This window comes from Nerophis lumbriciformis, linkage group LG13 (genome assembly GCF_033978685.3).
Source record: "Nerophis lumbriciformis linkage group LG13, RoL_Nlum_v2.1, whole genome shotgun sequence".
Classification (NCBI taxonomy): Eukaryota; Metazoa; Chordata; class Actinopteri; order Syngnathiformes; family Syngnathidae; genus Nerophis; species Nerophis lumbriciformis.
The window spans coordinates 2,483,224-2,499,895 of NC_084560.2; the positions used below are offsets into that span (position 1 = coordinate 2,483,224).

Genomic DNA, 16,672 nt, shown 5'->3' on the forward strand with positions numbered 1-16,672 from the left:
TTTTGTTTTTTCTCAGATTTGTCAATACATAATGTCTAGTGATTCAAGTTGAACTTTTACTCAATCTCCATCATGTGATGTAGACACACCTGGGGAACCAGTAGGACCCATCACTTTCAGCAACATCTCAGAGGGTCGGTGTACTCTGTCCTGGAACCCACCAGAGAATGATGGCTGCTCAGAAATTTCACATTATATCATCGAGAAGCGTGAAACATCCAAGATCTCTTGGGCATTGGTGTCAGAGGAATGTCAGGAGTGCAGTTTCACTGCAACCAAACTGATCAAAACAAATGAGTACCAGTTCAGGGTGTCAGCTGTAAACAAGTTTGGTGCTGGCAGGCCGTTGGAATCCTGCCCAATTATTGCACAGCTTCAATATAGTAAGTCAATAGATGGAAAAATGTCATGTAATAACATGCGTTTGGTTTTGTCTTCACAAGTTTCCCTTTACAATTTCTCTTCAGCTACTCCCGATTCCCCGGGCACTCCTGACGCCACTGCGACGACGGGAGAGAGCATAACTTTGGCCTGGACTCCTCCAAAGTCTGATGGCGGAAACCCCATTCAATACTATATTGTGGAAAAACGAGAGAAGAAAACAGTTCGGTTCTACAAGGTGCTTTCAAAGAAACCCATCACTGAATGTGGTCACAAAGTTATCAGCCTCATTGAGGACATGGAATATGAGTTCCGGGTCATGGCTGTTAATGATGCTGGTGTTGGAGCACCCAGTAATATCTCCATTCCCATTAAAGCTGTTGAGCCAAAGGATATCCCATGTGCTCCGTCTGTGGTCTGCGTGTCAGACTCCACTAATACCTCCATCAGCCTGGAATGGACGAAGCCTGCAGATGACGGAGGATCTGAGATACTGGGCTACATTGTTGAAATGGTTAGGGGCAATGAAACTGACTGGAATAGAGTACATGAAGAGCTGGTGGCAGACACAAAGTATACAGTTACTCTTCTACAAACTGGGGCTGAATACAAGTTCCGTGTAGCAGCTGTAAATCTTGTCGGAAGAGGAGAGGACAGGGAAACTCTAGAACCTGCTCAGGCCATTGATAGATTAGCACCACCACAGGTGGATATTGATGCCAACTTCAAGCAGACACACATTGTCAAGGCAGGAGGTTCAGTGATACTAGGTGTCCAATATAGGGGAAAGCCTATACCCACCGCCACCTGGGTGAAAGAAGAAGGAGAACTAAGTGTCATGTCAGAAGTTTCAACTTCGGAGGGGAGCAGTACTCTACTTATTGAAAATTGCACCAGAAATGATACCGGTAAATACACAGTCAACCTGGAAAACAGCAGCGGTAGCAAGGCTATTACTTTCACTGTGAAAGTCATGGACACTCCTGGGGCTCCTCAGGATGTAGGCTTCCAGGAGGTGTCCAGAGGCTCAGTTACACTTACATGGGAGCCGCCACTTAATGATGGTGGAGCACGAATCCACCACTATATTGTTGAAAGACGTGAGGCAAGCCGTCGCACATGGCAGCAGTCTGGGGGAAAGTGCACTCAGAGTATTATGAAGATTCAGGACCTGCTGGAGGGGGTACCATACTTCTTTAGGGTCTCTGCAGAGAACCAGCATGGTGTCGGTGAAGCTTTCGAGACAACAGAGCCTGTCATTGCCACTGCTGAGCCAGCATCTCCAAAGAGATTGGATATTGTCGACACCACAGACAGTTCCGTGTCACTAAGCTGGCTAAAACCAGAGCATGATGGTGGTAGCCGTATCCAATGTTATATCATTGAGGCAAATCCAAGCGGAACAGGTAAATGGGTAGTGGTTGGCAACACCAAGAATCTCTCCTATGTAATTGAAAAACTCAACAAGGGTGATGAGTATCACTTCCGTGTGAGGGCAAAGAATGAGTCTGGCCTCAGCACACCCAGGGAAACCTTTACATCGGTCTTGGTCAAAGAGCCTCATATTGAACCTGCAGCTGATCTCAGTGAGATTCCGAACCAGATGATCACATGCAACTCTGGCAAAACATTTACTATCGATGTTCCGATTAGTGGGAGACCTGCTCCCAAAGTAGCCTGGAGGCTGGAGGAGATGAGGCTGAAGAACTCAGAAAGAGTTTCCATTACAGTAACTAAAGAAAGAACAAGCATATCAGTCAAAGATGCCATGAGGGGTGATGGTGGTAAATACTACCTGACTCTGGAGAATGTCACCGGAAGCAAGACATTTAATATCGAAGTAAATGTTACAGGTAGACCCAGTCCACCAATGGGGCCTGTTGAAATCACAAATATCACCTCTCAGTCTTGTGTTGTTAACTGGGATGCACCGGAGGATAATGGTGGCACTGACATTACCAACTATATTCTGGAGAAGCGTGAATCTGGTTCGTCTGCCTGGCAGCTTATCAACTCCAGTGTGAAGCGCACGTCACTCCACGTTAGTCATCTGACCAAGTACATGCAGTACACCTTCAGGGTCTCTGCTGAAAACCGATTTGGCGTTAGCAAGCCTACTGAGTCTGAAACCATCATTGCAGAGCATCCTTACAGTAAGTACAATTCCAAAACCTGAACATCAATTCAGCATTACAACAGTTTTGATCAGAACATAACATCTTGAATCAGACTGTAATTGAGTCACTGATACAATCCAATGTTGTAATTATAGCACCTGCTGGACCACCAACAAGGCCATCTGTCTTCAATGTCTCTTCCAACACAATGACGTTGAAATGGGAGGAGCCTTACCATGATGGTGGCAGCAAGGTGACAGGCTACTGGATTGAGAAGAAGGAGAGACATAATATTCTCTGGGTAAGGGAAAACAAGATCCCATGCTTTGAGTGTTTTTACAAGGTGGAAGGCCTTGTTGAAGGTCTAGAGTACCAGTTTCGAGTTTATGCCATGAACAGTGCTGGTCTGAGCAAAGCCAGTGAAGCCTCTAAAGGAGCAGTTGCCCAAAACCCTGTTGGTGAGTACTGTTTGCCACAATAAACGTTAATCAGTTCCATGTTTTTATTAACATAATTGTCTTCTTCTAGATCCACCATGTAAGCCAGAAGTGACAAATGTAACCAGAACTACAGTGTCGCTCAAATGGTTGGCTCCACTGAATGATGGTGGCAGTCCAATTGTGGGTTACATTATTGAACGTAAACCATACACTCCAACTGGTGAGGGCCGCTGGCTAAAGTGTAACTACACAAACGTGATAGACACGTTCTATACCGTTACTGCCCTGGGAGAAGGAGAACCCTACGAGTTCAGAATCATTGCAAAGAATGCTAACCAGGTCTTCAGCACCCCATCCGTGTCCACTGGCTCTGTGCAGTGCAAAACAGACTTTGGTAAGACATTTTCTCATGATATACAATACAGGCCAAAAGCTTGGGCACACCTTTTCATTCAATGTGTTTTCTTTATTTTCATGATTATTTTCATGTAGATTGTCACATCGAAACTATGAATGAACACATGTGGAATTACCTTTGAGACACTTGTGATTTAGGGCTATATAAATAAACATTGATTGATTGATTGATGTACTCAACAAAAAAAGGTGAAATAACTGAAAACATGTTTTATATTCTAGTTTCTTCAAAATAGCCACACTTTGCTCTGATTACTACTTTGCACACTCTTGGCATTCTCTCCTTGAGCTTCAAGCACACCTGTTAAGTGAAAACCATTTCAGGTGACTACCTCTTGAAGCTCATCGAGAGAATGCCAAGTGTGCGCAAAGCAGTAATCAGAGCAAAGGGTGGCTATTTTGAAGAAACTAGAGTATAGTACGTTTTCTGTTATTTCACCTTTTTTTGTTAAGGTGACTAACATACAGTATGTTATACAATCATATATAATAAGAATAATGTATATAATTCCAAACATAACGAAGATCTACTCTTTGCAATCCAACAGAACCGCCAAAGGCCCAGCTGGACGGCAAACTCTTGTCTGAAGTTGTTATGGTGAGAGCTGGTTCAGATCTGGTCCTGGATGCCGCAGTGGGCGGCAGGCCTGACCCCAAAGCATCCTGGTCCAAAGGCAACAAGGAGCTGGAGCTGTGTGAAAAATACCACCTGCAATACACAACCAATCGGGCTATGGCCATCATCAAGTTCTGTGACAGAGATGATACCGGAAAATACATTCTCACGGTCAGGAATGTGAGTGGAACCAAGACTGTTGAGGTCAATGTCAAAGTGCTTGGTAAGTGATTGTTCTGGTAAATTTGTAGACGTAGACGGAGACGAAGACAAAACGACTAACTTAATCCATCACTTCTAGACACTCCTGGACCATGTGACGGCAGCATTGAGATCAGCAAGATTACTGAGGATTCCTGCACTCTGCGTTGGAGTCCTCCTTTGGAGGATGGGGGTGATGACATCTCTCACTACCTTGTAGAGAGGAGAGACACCAACAGACTCAGCTGGGTCATCATGCATACCGAGTGCAAGCAACTGACCTGTAACATCACCGCACTGTTCAAGAACACAGAATACCTGTTCAGAGTCCGAGGAGTCAACAAGTATGGAGCTGGAGTCCTTCTGCAGTCAGAGCCTATGGTTGCCAGAAACACTTTCAGTGAGTGCCGCATCCACAGTTAGCAAAAACTTTGTAATATATTTTATTCTATAATATTCATTAATTAATAGCTGGAATTACTGCAAAACATTACTTTAACCTCTATTACAGTGGTTCTCAAACATTTTTCACCAAGTGCCACCTCGGAAAAAATGTGGCTCCCCAAGGACAACCATTATGGGCAACAGTAAAATACAGTAGCGTAATAGGTTATTCATTTAAAACATGGAAAAGGTAAAGAGGTATTTAATATTTTGGCCACTGTACTGTGACAGTACACACAGTTTGAACAGTAACACGAATAAAACACTGTACAGTAGATACCACTGTACTTTTGTTTCATTCCTGTGAGAATTTTGCGTGTGACTGAAGCATTGAGGAGTGGGACTGTCCAAAACCAGCTGCGATGTGCTTAAACAAGCACCAGATAACACTGTACCATCTCTCTGCTTTCGGACTTTTCAGGTCTTTTCAGGTCGGTAGTGCATTCTTCAGGCATTTGTCACTCACGCTTAAAGTGAAGGATGAGGCAAAATTACAGTAGTACCCTAGTGATTCTGTGGCATACCACTAGATGGAGCCCGCGTACACATACCACAGTTTGAGAATCACTGCTCTGTTCTATATTCTTGGACTTGTCAATTAGCATTGCAGAAATAACCTCATCCAGCAACAATGTACAGCACCTCGCTTTTGTGTGTGACCTTTGTGGATTCAAATAGTCAAATGGATATCGTTTTACAGCTGTTCCAACTCCACCGGGTGCGCCTGAGATCCTAACGTCCGGAAAAGACTTTGCAACCATTGAGTGGCTAAAGCCTGAGAGTGATGGCGGCAGTCCGTTGATCCACTATCTTGTCGAGAGGCGGGAGAAGAAGAGTGCCCGCTGGGTGAAGGTGAACAGGACTGGAGCACACCTTGACACAACGTTGAAGGTGTCTGGATTGACGGAAGGCAACATTTACCAGTTCAGGGTAGTGGCAATCAATAAGGCTGGAGAGAGTGAACCCAGTGAGGTGTCACTGTATGTGGTCTGCAGAGTCCCCACAGGTAAATCCAGTTTGCTTTGGTCCAAATAACAAACATTTTTTGCAACAAATTGTAAATGGATAAGAAAAAAATAGTTGGTCACAGATCACATTCACGTCTATTCAATCTTGACCTCCGAAGCCTGTAATCTAGACAGATTTGATAAACTGATTTAAAAACTATTTTATTCCTACACCAAACTCTCTACTGAGAAAAATAAATCCCAGTAGCATTTCTTTTAAGAGCTAGGGTCGTCCCTCGTTTATCGCGGCCAATTGGTTCCAGGCCTAACTGTGGTAAACACATTTCTGCAAAGTAGAATTATTATTCATTAATCAAATATTCTCACAGTTAAAGCATAAAGTGTTTGTGGTCTTGTAAATTATTCAATATTAGAGCCCTCTTAGAATGACATATATAATCTCACTGGTAGCCAATACTTTCTCGCATCCTGGGTAATTCCTCTTAAGTGCAAACTGGGATTTGATGTGCTGAAACCACGGATGTACGTTGCTCTGCAAAAAAGTTGATCAACTTGACAGTCGCGGCTATAATCACTAGCCGTGTTGTTAGAATCCGGTGTTGTAAACATTGCCTGTGGGACGATAAAAATTGATTTTGAATCTGACTCTCCCATCTTAGGCACCCCCGCACCACCCTCTGTTCCTCGCATTATTGACACCCATGCTGACAGCATTAGCCTGGCCTGGTCTCGCCCTGTGGAAGATGGTGGAGCTGATGTGATTGGCTATTTACTGGAAATGCAGGAAGCCGGAACAGAGGAGTGGAAGAAGGCCCACGAGAAGACACTGCGTGCTGCAGAATATGTGGTGACCGGACTTTGCTCAGGCAATAAGTACCAATTTAGAGTGGCCGGTATCAACTTCAATGGCACTGGAGACTTCAGTGAGCCATGTGCTGAAACTGAACCTGTGGAGAGAATTGGTAAGTTGTCCATTAAACAAACCAAAAACGTCATTTTCTCTACTGTTAAGAAAAAGACTGGATTGTGAACCTCGTAACTCTACATGCTATTGACATAATGTGGTGTGGCTCAACAAGCGATTTCATCATTACCTTTACTCAATAGAAATACCGGACTTTGAGCTCCATGATGACCTGAAGAAGACCATATGCCTGCGTGCTGGTGGTTCTCTGCGCCTATTTGTGAATATTAGTGGTCGTCCTGCTCCGACAATCACTTGGAGCAAACCAGGAGTTGACCTCAACAACCGGGGCTTTATAGAGGTCACTCACAAGTCAACTACTCTCATTATCGATAAGGTCCATCGCTATGATGCTGGAAAATACACACTGGTAGCCGAGAATTGTGCTGGAAAACAAGAAGTCCATATTCTGGTCAAAGTTTATGGTAAGGGAACGACGGTGCCTTTAGTTACAAATACTATCTTTGAACTCATCGGGATTACGGCAATACCAAATAACCTTTTTGGAATGTCATATTTAACTCATGATTTTATTAAATATCCTAGACACACCAGGACCAACAGGACCCATCAAGATCAAGGAACTGACCAAAGAATCAGCCACCATCTCTTGGGATGCTCCAATCGTGGACGGTGGTGCTCCTGTCAACAATTATATTATTGAGAGACGTGAAGCCTCCATGAGAGCCTACAAAACTGTCACTTCCAAGTGCAGTAAGACATCCTACAAGATTGATGGCCTGATGGAGGGCATGCTATACTACTTCAGAGTTCTTCCTGAAAACATTTATGGTATGGGGGAATCCCGTGAAACACCGGATGTCATCCTGGTTTGCGAGGTACCTCTGCCACCACGCAACCTGCAGGTGATTGACATCACCAAGAGCACTGTCTCTTTGAGCTGGGATAAGCCTGAGCATGACGGAGGTAGCAGACTGATCGGCTACTTGATAGAGGCCTGCAAATTTGGTACTGACAAATGGATGAAGGTGGCCTCCCTGAAGTTAACCGACTTTGAGCACACTATTGAAAAGCTAAATGAGAAAGAACAGTACTTTTTCAGAGTCAAAGCAATCAACAGTCGTGGTGCCAGTGAAGCAAAGGAACTTGTTGCACCTGTAACTGTGCAAGAACAAAGAGGTAATGGGAAAGTCATAACATTTAGTCAATGAAGACCAATAATATTTAATGTCACAGTTGTGTGTTTTCAGCCATTAGTAATTGTTAGATTTTGTTCCTACAGTGATGCCTGCAGTGGATTTCTCCAGACTTCCCCAAAAAGCTGTTAATGTTTTGGCTGGTAGGACTCTGGAACTGGAACTGCCATTAATAGGCAGGCCTCCCCCTACCTGCTTGTGGTACTTTGGTGACAACAGATTAAAAATCACTGACCGTGTCAAGGTCCAGAGCACGGGCAAAGTTTCCAAGCTGACCGTGTCAGACACGACCATTGACGACACTGGCAATTATACCTTGGAGGTGAAGAACAACGTCGGTGTAATCGCTGAGGTCATCAAGGTCGTCGTTCTCTGTAAGCAAACACTTTGAGTTGTAGATTACTTTTTATCTCTATTATCTAGTCATGTTTACCGTTCATTTATAATTAATTGATGCAATGAGACTTGAAATCAGTTATATTTATACAGAAAAAGTAGCTTACAGGGTTTTATGGTTTGAAATATTAACACACTCATTTTCTGTTAGCCAAACCTGATGAGCCCAAGGGACCAATCCAATTCGATGAGATCGATGCCACCTCAGTCATCTGCAGCTGGGATTCTCCAGTTAGGGATGGTGGAGCTCCCATTAGTGGCTTTGTAGTGGAGCAACGAGATGCCCACAGACCAGGCTGGTTGCCGGTCTGTGACTCTGTCAGTCGACCCACCTTCAAATTTGAGAACCTGATTGAGGGAGACGAGTATGTCTTCCGTGCGGCTGCTGTGAATCGCTACGGCACCGGAGAATTTTTGCAATCCGAGATTGTCACCTGCAGAAGCTTGAGAAGTAACTTTCCATGCCCATAAAAATCTGCTGTCGTTCCTGACATAATGCTGACGTATTCTTCATCTTTTACAGATGTGTCTGGACCTCCAGGCCGACCGACCATTTTTGATATTTCACGTGATGGCATGACAGTAGCCTGGAACCCACCAGAAGAGGATGGTGGGCTTGAGGTTTCTGGTTACATCATTGAGCGCAAAGAAGTCAGGTCTGACAGATGGGTCCGTGCCAACAAGAACCCCATCACCATGACTAGATACCGGTCAACAGAGCTGATTGAAGGTCTGGAGTACGAGCATAGAATCCTCGCCATCAATGCCCGTGGAATGAGCAAACCAAGTCTGCCTTCGAAACCAGCTGTGGCATCAGATCCCATTGGTGAGAGACATACACATATTAAGATTGGTACCTGGCTTGCTTTTTACCTATGTCAAGTTTAAACAATGATTTCATTCAGTGGTTCACAAACTTTCCACGGCGAAATACAAAAACTAATATATATTGTAGCATGTAAGGACCAGAGAGGAAGGAGGAGTGTCAAAAGATAGAGCTAACTGTTTTAATGACATTCAGACTTTGTTTTCTTATCAGCAATCGAGCAGTATCTGTACATCCCAACAACACACAACACTGAAAATGTGTCCCGTGAAAACGTGTCCGACCGGAACTCTCTGACAATGACAAAAGTTATGTTGGTGACTCACTACAATATCAATAAAATAGGATCGAAACAACATTTGTTGAACGCTCGCCTCAGCCGCAGATACTCGCTGTTTCTCTTGCCTAAACGTCGCACTGAATTGCAGGACAGGGAGACGTTCAGGGGCGCCGAATCAAGCTCGCTACTTAGCATAGTTTGCATCATCGAGCTAGCTAGCTTGTTGTCACCTACGTTCGCCCTTCGAGCCACAACGTTGACGGCTTTCTACTTTGCTGCTAATCATATTTGGATGATTGCAATTCGAACACTGTTAGTTCTGAACCAGTTGTAGTTCTAGGGTATTTTTAGTAGCCAGCAAGGAGGTATAATTTGACGTGGCGGACGTAAACAGAGGTTACAACACCGGAAATATATTACCCGAGGGGGAGTGGCTATAGAATAGAGTTGCCAAATGGGAAACTTTACGAAGTTCTTTGCATGCATTTTATAGAATTTTGCATGACATTTTCAATAATAATAATGTTAGTAAATTAAACCTGAAAACTATGTTGTACATTACTGTACATGGTACATGTAAGTTTAAAAAAGACAACCAAAAGAGGTTGGTAGATCAGAATACATAAAAAAGTAAAATATAGTGTAGAAATGCACACAATTGCAGGAAATGTAGTCTAGATTTTCAACATTTTACGTCGGGCTTGTGTGGCAGCACTTTGTACCGATATTAGGGCTGGGCGATATATCGATATACGCGATATATCGCGGGTTTGACTATATCGTGATATCGAGTATACGTTCTCACGCAGTTGCTTTTAGCTGCGGGCAATACACTACAGGCTCTCCTCGCCTTTTCCGGTCTCTCCTTCTCACAGACAGCAAGCGCACCTTCTTACATACGTCACATACGTATACGCCAGTGATCCTCAACAGGCGGACCGCGGTCCATGTCCGGACCCAGCGACGTGTCCGTCCGGACCCAGCACGAATTATAGTAAAAAAAAAAAAAAAAAAAAAAAAAGGTTTTATTTATTTTTATTTTTATTATTATAATTATAATTATTATAAAAAATATAATAATTGTATTAATCTGTGAGTTATCGCTAGCGCAAGTCAACGTTCTTCGTTGTTTTTAGTCAAATATCTCCACGTTTCGTTTACACTTCTCGTGTCTCACTCACTCCGTCCCTCTCTCTCTCTCTCTGAGAGAGAGAGAGAGCGAGAGAACGCCACTCTGATTGGCTAATTCCGGGGTATGGGTTGTCATCTCGATCACAACGACGCGCTGATAGGCTGTTACCACCTGGGTCTTACACATGTGCAGTGCACAGTGCATGGAACCTTTCGCTGCAGGCACACAGTTGTCTCGTATCGCTACTTCGCTAACTGTTCACTCGTCAGTCACTGAATGTGAATCAAATCACAATGGCATGCTCCAAGTTGGCTCAGGCTGGTAAAAGAAAGGTGGACAGGGAAAACCGACGTTTCAAGGAAGAATGGACAGAGCAATATGTTTTCATCCTACCTATTGCAAGTACCAGACCAATGTGTCTAATATGCAACAGTACTGTTGCTCTGGTGAAAAGTGAACATCTGAAACGTCACTATCTGAAAGAGCACCGCGAATTTGAAGAGACATTTCCTCATGATTCAGAGCTAAGAAAAAAAGAAATCACGAGGCTGAAAAAGTCATATGAAACATCAAGCAAGATTTTTGTTAAATCTATGACACAACAACAAATAGCAACAGAGCAGTAACGTGCGGTGAGGTTGATGGCTGGTGAGGCACTGACTTCATCACAGTCAGATTTACAAACATATGAACCCTAAAGAGTATCTTATTCACCATTTGATTGGCAGCAGTTAACGGGTTATGTTTAAAAGCTCATACCAGCATTCTTCCCTGCTTGGCACTCAGCATCAAGGCTTGGAATTGGGGGTTAAATCACCAAAAATGATTCCCGGGCGCAGCGCCGCTGCTGCCCACTGCTCCCCACTGCTCCCCTCACCTCCCAGGGGGTGATCAAGGGATGGGTCAAATGCAGAGGACACATTTTTTCAAAGTTCTTATTTATTTTTGTTTCAAAGAAAATATTTCATGTATTTTATTGGATATTTATTTTATTTTTGTTAATTTTAAGAAAATGTTAAACTACTTACCTCCTGCTACTATATAAGCTTGACCGATAATAAACGGACCCAGCCTGTTTAAAAAAAACCATTTGTGGACCTTCAAGATTTGTACTTGAGGACCCCCGGTATACGCCCTCGCTGAGCAGAGAGGTAGCAGCATGGCTAACGTTAGCTGTGATGCTAGCGGAGTGGTGTGAGCGGTAATACAAGAGAAAGAAGGTGCGAATCTGGTAACAAATGGAGGAATAATTAATTCCCAAGAAAAACAGCACGGGGTCCATCGTCTGGCGGTGGTTTGGCTTCAAGTGGGAATATGTTGAACAGACAACCGTCATTTGTCAAGTGTGGAGCAAAAGCGTTTGCTATAAAAAGTAGCATTACTGCTGTAACAAACAGTTCAGGGTGTCCCAAGTTGCCGGAGTGTGTTAGGTAAGGAGGAGGAGTTTTGTCCCTCCAGAGTTGTTGCCGTAGGGATGTGACGTAGGGTGTGTGTGGTTGTGGAAGGAGGTGTGTGATGTTGACATTAAAGAAGCGGTGGCTACCGAACCTGCTCTAATGTCTCCCGGTTATTATTTTATTAGATAAGTACACTGTATAGGCGAACCCAGAACACTCGGCTACACTGCTAATATGTAGCATCATTTGAAAAGTCACCCGCTAGACAATAAAGAGTGCTTACTCCGCACGTCAATATCTCCGTTTGGTGCCACATGTCCACGCCATCAAAATGCCGAGGCAAACATTTCCAGATCAACACCGTATGAAAAAATTTTTGATTTTTTTAGTTGCGATTTCCTTTTCTGCATGAAAGTTTAAAAGTAACATATATTAATGCAGTATAAGAAGAATGTTTTAATGTAGACACATAGAATCATCATACTGCTGTGATTATATGCATCAAGTGTTCATTCAAGGCTAAGGCAAAATATCGAGATATATATTGTGTATCACGATATGGCCTTAAAATATTGCGATATTAAAAAAAGGCCATACCGCCCAGCCCTAACCGATATACATTTTTTTCTCTTTTTTCCCCAGAAGGTGCTCATGTCTGTAATTGATTATTAATAAAACATCTTTGACATTTAATTGATTATTGTACAACTATTGGAGGTGCAAATTTAGGTAACTCATAGGAGCGGTACACATCTTTGTTTTTGTGCAAGGGTTTTGATTCAGTTTCAGTAAGTTTGCTCTTTATTTTGCATTATTGTACTGAATGCAATTAAAACGTACTTACTAAAGTAAACCTACTAAACACAACATATATTCCTGACTACTTGTATGAATCAGTACTTCTCATCAGTGGTGTGGCTGCAGGATACACCATCACCCGTTTATAGCAAGCATTGACCCAAATTGCGGAAATGTTTGAACTTAATCACTTTAGCTTAAATACATTTCTCTCCATGTCAGATCCACCTGGTTGCCCTCAGAACCCACGGATTACTGAAACCACTAAGTCGACTGTGTCACTGGCTTGGAGTCCCCCTGATGATGAGGGAGATGCCAGGGTAGACGGGTACCTAATTGAGATGCAGAAGGCGGGCACTATGGCTTGGCTCAAGTGTAACACCACACCCTCCCTGATCTGTGAGTACACATTGACCAACATGCCACAAGGAGAGGAGTTCAAATTCCGAGTTATGGCCTGCAATGTTGGTGGCTCTGGCGAGCCTGCTGAAGTGCCTCAAACTGTCTCCATCACAGAGATGTTTGGTAATGACACACTAGAAAAAAAACACAGAATTTACTTTTTCATGGAAGTAAAATGGAATTTAATTTTGCATTTTTACACTTGCCTACAGAATCTCCAGATTATGAACTTGAGCTAAAATACAAAGACGTGTATGTGGTTCGTCGTGGTGGCGTGGTCCGACTCTCTCTCCCCATCAAGGGTAAACCTCACCCAACTTGTTCGTGGTCAAAGGACAGTGAGTCACTGTCAACCAACGCAATGGTTGCCTCCACTGAAGATACCAGTGAACTAGTGATCAAAGGAGCAGAGAGAAGTGACTCTGGTCTGTATGAGCTCCTTCTCGAAAACAAAGTTGGCAAGAAAAAGGCCCAAATTAAGGTGAATGTCATCGGCCGTCCAAGTGCTCCAATCGGACCATTAATGTTTGAGGAAGTCCAAGCCAACTCTGCTAAGGTCTCCTGGAACGTTCCCACTGACAACGGTGGTACAGAAATCCTTGGTTACATTGTTGAAAGAAGAGAAGTTACCAGAAATGCATGGTTTACCGTGGACAGCAGAGTGACTGATAACCACTTGACAGTAAAGGGCCTAAAGGAAGGAACAGAATACCACTTTAAGGTTACTGCAGAGAACTCTTTTGGTATAGGCCCGTCTCTGAAATCAGAGCACCCACTGGTGCCCAAGACTATGCTTTGTAAGTATTTTTGTTGTTCCATCCTGCACTACAATTAACTAATTTAGAGGCTGGTGTTATAAGAAAGTGTCAATCACACAACAGGTCCACCAGAGCCTTCAAGCATGCCACCAGAGATCATGGATGTTACCAAGAACTCTGTCGCATTGGCATGGTCCAGACCAAAGGACGACGGGGGTTCTTCCATCACAGGCTACTTTGTTGAGTACAAACAATCATCTGCAGAACAATGGAGCCGCCACCACACTAAGATTACCTCCACCATGTTTACTCTGTCTGGACTCACGGCTGATACGGAGTATCATTTCCGTGTTGTTGCTGTCAATGACATCGGCGAGAGTGAGGCTGGAGCTGTGTCAGACCCAGTGATGTGCAAGGATCCATTTGGTGAGCTATTTTAGTCTTTGGAATTAATTGATGGAAGTCATGAGGACAGATTGAAAGATTAACCATTCATCCGCTGGCTTTCAAACAAAACCTGCATTTATATTTTGAGTCAGTATGTTATGGTGGTGGCAAAACAAAACAACTGACATTGTTTTGCTATTTTTTAATTCTCCAGATAAGCCCAGCCAGCCAGGCGAAATTGATACGGCAAGTGTGACTAATAACTTGATCACTATTCGCTGGCAAGCCCCAGAGTGTGATGGTGGAAAGGAAGTCCTGGGCTATTGGGTGGAGTACAGGAAGTCCACTGAGAGCACCTGGATGAAATGCAACAAGCAGAAGCTGAAAGACAGAGAGTTCACCATGCGTGGACTGGCTGAAGCTACCGAATATGAGTTCAGAGTATTTGCTGAGAACGAGACTGGAATGAGCAGACCTTGCCGAACTGCCACTTGTATAAAGACTAAACTAAGTGGTGAGTATATTTATAGTGAAAGTTGCAAGTATTATTAAATTGGTATGTAAAGTAATCCGAGTGTTTTGAGCGTTTGTTATATTGCTTTGTACTTACAGTTGAAACAAAACCAAGCCTGAGAAAGGAAATGGATGAAGTAACAGCCAAGCTTGGACAGTCTGCTGTCATGAAGTGCCAGATTATCGGCAGGCCTGTTCCTGACATCAAGTGGTATCACGCAGGCAAAGAGATTGTCGAGTCCCGTAAATATGAAATAAGCTCTGATGGGCGTAACCACTCCCTATCCATTATGACTGACCAACAAGAGGATGAGGGCGAGTATACCTGTAAGGCTACCAATGATGCCGGAGACATAGAGACCTCAGGTACTCTTGTATTGGAAGCAGCTCCATCGTTCCACTCCGACTACCCGTTGAAGAGCACATATTATGCTGGCCTGGGAACAACTCTGCGCATCCACGCAGTATACATTGGACGTCCTGAGCCAAAGATCATGTGGCTCCACGAAGCAAAGACCCTGGAGAACGCTGAGGACATCAGTATAGAGACCACCGAACATTATACTCATCTCATTATAAAGAATGTGCAGCGTAGAATCCATGGAGGCAAATACAGGATTAGACTGCACAATCACTTTGGCAGGGCGGACACTGCATTTAATGTTGAAATCTATGGTATGTTTGGTTTATGTCAACACACCTCAGTGATTTCAAGATGTATATTTTTAAAAATGTGTTTTATTACTAAAAACATCATTAATTTGTTTCCAGACAAACCAGACATGCCTCAGGGTCCCATTGTTTTGGAGGCTCTCCTGAAGAACTCTGTCATCATCAGCTGGAAGCCACCCAAGGACGACGGAGGCTGTATGATTACCAACTACATTGTGGAGAAGCGAGAGGACCGTGAAGGAAACGCGTGGGAACTGGTGTCATCATCCATTAATGGCACATCCTGCCGTGTTCCCAACCTCACTGACAGTGCCGGTTACTACTTCCGTGTGTATGCCCAGAACCGCTATGGCAACAGCGAACCACTTGAGCTCACCTTACCTATCCTCATCAAGAGTCAACTTGGTATGTTTAGGCAACAACTTTTCCTGAGAACATGTGTAACAAAAAAACTCAAGACAATGTAATCCCTGACAATATCCTCAGGGCATTTAAATGATTGCAACCGGACTGTTCAGTTTGTCTTATAAGGTGTTTCTAACACAAACTCTTAACAGCTTTAGTCTGACTAGATGCTACTACTAGTTTTGACCAATCTGAGTCTGTATGAACTTATGAAGCCTGCTGGGATAAGAGGCAAAACACCTTCTAAGACAAACTAAAGAGTCCAGCGATCGATTGATTGCCCTAAGAAACCAATGACCTGGGAGAATGAGAACATCTGTAGACACCGGAAATATCCTAAATTTCATGACATGTTTTATTATCCTCCACAGAGAGACCATCACCACCCCAAGAAATAGCTGTTTCTGGAATCACCAAAGACTCCTGTGTTGTTTCCTGGAGGCCTCCACTCAGTGATGGTGGCTCCAAAATCAAGAGTTATTGCCTTGAGAAAAAGCAAAAGGATAAGAGGGAATGGGGCGAATGGACACCCGTGACAACGGATGAGATCAAACAGACGGTCTTTTCTGTCAAACGTTTGTCCGAGGGTATAGAATATGTCTTCCGGGTTAAATGTGAGAACCTTGGGGGACAAAGCGACTACAGTGAGGAAAGTGATTCTATTGTTCCAGCCACAGCTGTTGATGTTCGGGCTCCTGCTTTCAAGGAAGAGCTGAGGAACATGAGTGTCAAACATAAGAGCAATGCTACACTTGTCTGCAAGATCACAGGGCAGCCGAAACCTGTGATTAAATGGTTCAGACGAGGAAAGGAGATCCATTCGGATGGAAAAAAGATAAAAATTCAAGAATTCAAGGGAGGTTACCACCAACTGGTGATCGTTGAGGCAGATGAAGAAGACTCCACTGTATACCAGATCAGGGCCACTAACCAAGGAGGTTCAATCTGTGCTACCATCTCTCTAGATGTTGAAAGTGAGAATTTCTTATACAAATACAATA

At 43.6% G+C, this 16,672-nt stretch overlaps 1 protein-coding gene across 1 annotated transcript in view; it reads left to right on the forward strand.

The window, feature by feature from the left end:
• Window positions 1-16,672, forward strand: part of LOC133614011 (titin-like) — a 254,475-nt gene that overhangs the window by 227,361 nt on the left and 10,442 nt on the right. Inside the window, 20 exon segments of the mRNA XM_072914563.1 lie at window positions 84-383; window positions 468-2,534; window positions 2,654-2,956; window positions 3,027-3,332; window positions 3,904-4,194; window positions 4,273-4,572; window positions 5,317-5,622; window positions 6,244-6,546; window positions 6,692-6,973; window positions 7,095-7,688; window positions 7,792-8,079; window positions 8,253-8,552; window positions 8,625-8,927; window positions 12,757-13,059; window positions 13,149-13,733; window positions 13,818-14,120; window positions 14,296-14,595; window positions 14,694-15,269; window positions 15,366-15,671; window positions 16,043-16,645. Of these exon segments, the coding sequence (XP_072770664.1) occupies window positions 84-383; window positions 468-2,534; window positions 2,654-2,956; window positions 3,027-3,332; window positions 3,904-4,194; window positions 4,273-4,572; window positions 5,317-5,622; window positions 6,244-6,546; window positions 6,692-6,973; window positions 7,095-7,688; window positions 7,792-8,079; window positions 8,253-8,552; window positions 8,625-8,927; window positions 12,757-13,059; window positions 13,149-13,733; window positions 13,818-14,120; window positions 14,296-14,595; window positions 14,694-15,269; window positions 15,366-15,671; window positions 16,043-16,645 (8,919 nt within the window).